General features: G+C 50.2%; 1 protein-coding gene across 1 annotated transcript; it reads left to right on the top strand.

The window, feature by feature from the left end:
• Positions 1-3,298: 3,298 nt before the first annotated feature.
• On the top strand, positions 3,299-4,516 carry LOC131571882 (olfactory receptor 14J1-like; the record flags this gene model as incomplete). Its single annotated transcript, XM_058824637.1, has 2 exons — positions 3,299-4,203; positions 4,498-4,516. Coding segments are annotated over exons 1-2 (924 nt in total), but the record flags the coding sequence as incomplete, so codon positions are not given.
• Positions 4,517-5,426: the final 910 nt, after the last annotated feature.

Here is a 5,426-nt window from a genome sequence, read left to right as displayed (position 1 = left end):
TCTTCTGCCCTGAATGAACCTCCAGACTCCACCCCCATAACTGTGGGTCATGTCCCTACTGTCAATCATTCCACTTTAACCCTGGGCAATGCCTCCAGAACTCTACCCTGGAAGTCTGCCATCATAAATCAAGTCCCTTCCTCCCCAACACCTGACAAAATGGCAGTGCCCTTTGCCTCACCCTCCAGCAATAATATAACCCCATGGTCACAGATACTAAGCCCAACTGTCACACTATTTCTAATCCAAATGTTTCTCCTCAAAGTTATTCTTCCTCTCCAAAAGACAGTTTGGATTCCCCAGAGCCACCTTTCCCCTCAACCCCAGAATGTCCCTAGGAAAGGATTCAGAAGGAAGCAGTTAAGGAAGGAGACTGGCAAAGAGTCTCAAAATCCCTCATTGCCCCCGGTATGTTATGAAAGAAGGGGGCAGAATCCCAGGTATCAGCCATTGGTTTACAGGGAAATCAAGGATCTGTGTAGGGCAGCTAAAGACCATAGGAAGGACTTCCTTTGTTTTAATGGCCTAATGAGGGCCATGTTTACAGCACATCATAACTCCCTATGATTTAAAATGTATTATGACCATGTTGTTGTCGCCTACAGAATACAACCCGTGGGAAGGGGGATGGAAGTGTTTACTAAATCAATTAATAGTAGACTATGCTAATAATGAGGCAAGGGCAGAATTGAAAATCAACCATCTAGCTGGAGAAGGACAGCAAAGCCGACTAGATGATCAAGTACCAGGTGTCCCCAGAAAAGTATTGGATGATATCAAAGAGATGGCTTTGAAAGCTTTAATCCAGGTATCGGATGATTGCACCCCCAATTTGGACTACCTTGGGTGGCTGCAGCTAAAGGACATAGAGACCATCAGACATGCTACCTTGCAGAACAGCAATAGAATTTTCATTCTGGGCACATGGGCATGGCTGTGTAGACTCTGAGGGCATGTGTTGCATGAACCTCTCCAGCCACAGCGAGTCAATCCACAAGAGCATTCAAGTACTGAATGAAGAGTTCAAGAAGCTTCAAGGGGAAAACAAAGACTGGGTCCATGAACTCTTCCAATCCAAGGGACAAAAGGGTTGGATGATGTCTATGTAAAAGATGACATTTAATTTTCTTAGCTGTTGTTGTATTGTTAATTGTCTCATGTTTGTTTGGATGCTTTTAGAAAGTCTTACAAAATTATTTCAGTTCCATCTTGGTTGTAAAACAGAAAGAGGGAAGATACTCAACACAGGCTCCTCCTGGACTCATTGGAGGAGAGAACTGGAGGTCAGGATGGCACAAAAACCTCTCAGAGACTCAGTGTGGGCAAGGAAATCCTTAAAAGTACCTAAAAGTATTCTTAAATCCATAAAATATGTTAAAAACCTTAACCATTAATGAGCCCCACTGAGTGTCAGTACAAAGCTCTCCTGGGACTCGTTAAAACAGAGAATTGGGGCCATGATTGTACAAACCTCTCACAGAGTCAGTATCAAAAGGGAAACTCCAAGTACCTTAAAATAACTGAAGTACCCTAAAGTACTAATGAGCCCCACTGAGTGTTGTTACTGACAAAGTCTCTCCAGGGACTAATTAAAGCAGATAATTGGAGGCCATGATTGCACAAACCTCTCAGAGACTCCAAGGCAAAAGCCAAACCCAAACCCAATCTGCAGTCCCTACAGGGAGCATTAAGGATTCCCCAGGGCTACTGCTGAGCAAGGCTCCCCAGGGACTCCTTCCAGCAGATCCTTGAGGCCACTGGGATTTGGGTTAGGGGGGGATGTTGAGGGCAGGACAAGGCATTGACAGTGCCCAGCCTAGCTGAGGCTATGCCAGGAGGTCCCAGGGCCTCAGGACAAGGTGTCTCCTCACAGCCCTTGGTGGCACAGACACTGCTGCTGTGCCCCAGGGCACCAAGACTTGCCTTCTCTTTGTCCCCACCTGTCATCACTGCCTCCAGTTTTCTGCTCTGCTTGGGGCCTGGGGACACTTTCTCAGTTGTGTCCCTCAGTGTGACCCATTAAAATTCCAAGAAACTTTGGAGTTGGATTCTGACTTGAAGTTCTGGAGAGGTTTCTTCAGCTCCCTCTCAGGGACTGATGTTCAGGGCCTGAGCACAAAGCCCCAGAGGCTCATTGAAGTCCTTGTGCTGTGTCTGTGCTGCTGAGCTGGGATGGGCTCCTGGCACAGAGGCAGCTCCTGGTAACCAAGAAGAGCTTCAAAAGCACATTTCTCTTGATGAGCAGCTCTTCTGCCAGCCCAGCAGGGCTGGGGCACTGCCTGCAGCCGTCCTGAGCACAGCACAGAGGCACAGAGAGCTTCAATCAGTCAGGGCTGGGAAGGTGCTGAGAAGTGCCTGGGGAACAATCACTGCCAGCCCTTGGCACAGGAACCTCTGGCTGCAGGACAGTGTAGCTGCAGCTCCTGGAGCCATCTCCTAAAGCTGGAACATCCCAATGCCTGCAGACCCTGTGAGTACATTCTCTGATTGTCTCTTGTGCAGAGCAGCCAGGGGTGCCCAGGGCTGTCCTGCAGAGCAGGGTCCTGCAGCCCTGGGCGCTGTGCTGGGGCAGGGACTCTGCTGCCTGCCAGGGACAGCTCTCAGCCAGCCCTGGCAGCTTGCTCCCAGCACGGGGGGACAAGATCTGGGTGGGAGGAGACAGCTGGTCAGGCTTGAAAGTGTTTTCTTTGTCTGTTGAGGATGCTGCATTGTTCAGGACTGCTCCCAGCATGACATTTAACTGTAGAATATTTCCAAGTAGGTTATACAGGGAGCACAGCAAGGCTGGGGCTGCATAAATTGGAAAATCTTTCCTTTTTAATCTACTGCTTTTTGTTGCCAGGATGAAAAATTGCACATTGATATTAATCTCTCAGTTAAGGTTCAGAAAAAGAAAATAGCTTTTTCTCAGATCTTACTAAGCCAGGCAGTGACAGAAACCTGCACAGGGCCCCCAAGAAGCTGCATCAGTTTTGCTTTTTCAGCCTCCTCAGGGTTGCTCTTACAGAGCCATCAGAGCCTGGAGAGCCAGAGCTGCCCCTGGGCAGTGCCAGAGCTGGGAGGGGTCTGCAGGGCAGAGCTGAGCCCCCAGGGCTGGGCTTGGCTCTGGTAGCACTGGCAGGGCCCAGCCCTTGGCACAGGGAAGCAGCTGCTGGCAGGGACAGCTCCAGGCAGCAGAGCCCTGGGCAGGCAGTGGAGGAAAATTGCCCACAGGCTGTGCTGGGATATTTAAAGTGCTCTCCAAACCCAAGTATTCCATGATTACTTTTTTACAGATCCCCATGCCAAGACACAGAAAATGTCCAACAGCAGCTCCATCAGCCACTTCCTCCTGCTGGCATTGGCAGACACACGGCAGTTGCAGCTCCTGCACTTCTGCCTCTTGCTGGGCATCTCCCTGGCTGCCCTCCTGGGCAACAGCCTCATCATCAGCGCCGTAGCCTGCAGCCACCACCTGCACACGCCCATGTTCTTCTTCCTGCTCAACCTGGCCCTCAGCGACCTGGGCATGATCTGCACCACTGTCCCCAAAGGCATGCACAATTCCCTTTGGGACACCAGGAACATCTCCTACTCAGGATGTGCTGCACAGCTCTTTTTCTTTGTGTTCTTCATCTCAGCAGAGCTTTCACTTCTGACCATCATGTGCTATGACCGCTACGTGTCCATCTGCAAACCCCTGCACTACGGGACCCTCCTGGGCAGCAGAGCTTGTGCCCACATGGCAGCAGCTGCCTGGGCCAGTGCCTTTCTCAATGCTCTCATGCACACGGCCAATACATTTTCCCTGCCCCTGTGCCAGGGCAATGCCCTGGGCCAGTTCTTCTGTGAAATCCCACAGATTCTCAAGTTCTCCTGCTCCCAATCCTACCTCAGGGAACTTGGGCTCATTGCATTTAGTGTCTGTTTGGTATTTGGTTGTTTTGTGTTCATTGTTTTCTCCTATGTGCAGATCTTCAGGGCTGTGCTGAGGATCCCCTCGAAGCAGGGACGGCACAAAGCCTTTTCCACCTGCCTCCCTCACTTGGCTGTTGTTTCCCTCTTTGTCAGCACTTCAGCATTTGCTTACCTGAAGCCCCCCTCCATCTCCTCCCCATCCCTTAATCTGGCCCTGTCAGTTCTGTACGCAGTGATGCCTCCAGCCCTGAACCCCCTCATCTACAGCCTGAGGAATCAGGAGCTCAAGGCTGCAGTGTGGACACTGATGACTGCATGCTTTCAGAAACATTTAACTGTTGGTCAATTTCTGCAAACCACTTGTAATAAAACTCATTTTTGATACTTCTTGTTGGTTTCATTTTGGAGATCTGTTTCCTTTGTTTTAATATTTTCATATTGTCAACAATGTAAAGCCATTCCTTGTGCCATTTCTCATTTTGTTTCTCTCCACTTTCCTTGTGGCCACAGACTGTGTCAATGAGGGGCTGCACTGTTGGTGGCTTTAAATGAACTAAATGATCTCCCAGCAAAGTTTTCTGCAGAGATGCCGTTTTGTTGCCTTCTCTGGAGCTACAGCAGCAATGTCTGTGTGCAGAGCTGGGGGCAGATCAGTGCTGGCACAGCAGCTGTGCCCAGCAGCAGCAGCACTTGGTGTTGCCAGTGCTGCTGCCGTGGCCCTGCCCCACTGCCCTGGTGGCCCTGGTGTTGCTGCAGGGCCTGAGTGCTCTCGGGGCTGGGCACAGTCCTGGGGTGGCAGTGCCGGGGCTGCAGCAGGGACAGGCTAAGTAATATAATTATTAGATAATATAAATAATTTGTAATATAAATAATCTTTGATAATTCTTTTGGCTTTGTTCTTTTTTTCCCCTGTGTTTTAGTTTTTCAATATTGTCCATAAAATAAAAGCATTGTTTTTCCATTTCTCTTTTTTTTTTCTCCACCTTCCCTCGAGCCACCAATTGTGTCAATGAGGAGCTGCACTGTTGGTGGCTTTAATAGAACTAAAGGATCTCCCAGCAGAGTTTTCTGCAGAGATGCCCTTTTGTTGCCTTCTCTGGAGCTGCAGCAGCAATGTCTGTGTGCAGAGCTGGGGACAGATTAATGCTGAGTACAGCAGCCCTGCTCCTGCTGGCTGCACCATTCCCGATCCAGGCCAGGAGCCATTTGCCTTCTTGGCCACCTGGGCACACTGCTGCCTCATGTCCAGCCTGCTGGCCATCACTCCCTGCAGGTCCCTTTCTGCCTGGCTGCTCTCCAGCCACTCTGTCCCCAGCCTGTAGTGCTGCAGGGGTTGTTGTGGCCAAAGTGCATGACCCAGCACTTGCTCTTGTTCAACCTCACCTTGTTTGATTTGGGCCCTGGATCCAGCCTGTCCAAAGCCCTGTACAGAGCCCTCCTACCATCCAGCAGATCAACACTCACATCCAGCTTGGTGTCATCTGCAAAGAAGTCCTGTGTTCCATGGGGCCCCTCATTGTCACAATGGC

Source organism: Ammospiza caudacuta, unplaced genomic scaffold (assembly GCF_027887145.1).
Source record: "Ammospiza caudacuta isolate bAmmCau1 unplaced genomic scaffold, bAmmCau1.pri scaffold_39, whole genome shotgun sequence".
In the NCBI taxonomy this organism is placed as follows: Eukaryota; Metazoa; Chordata; class Aves; order Passeriformes; family Passerellidae; genus Ammospiza; species Ammospiza caudacuta.
The sequence above is the reverse complement of the archived record's forward strand: the minus strand, read 5'-3'. Positions and strand labels throughout refer to the sequence as shown.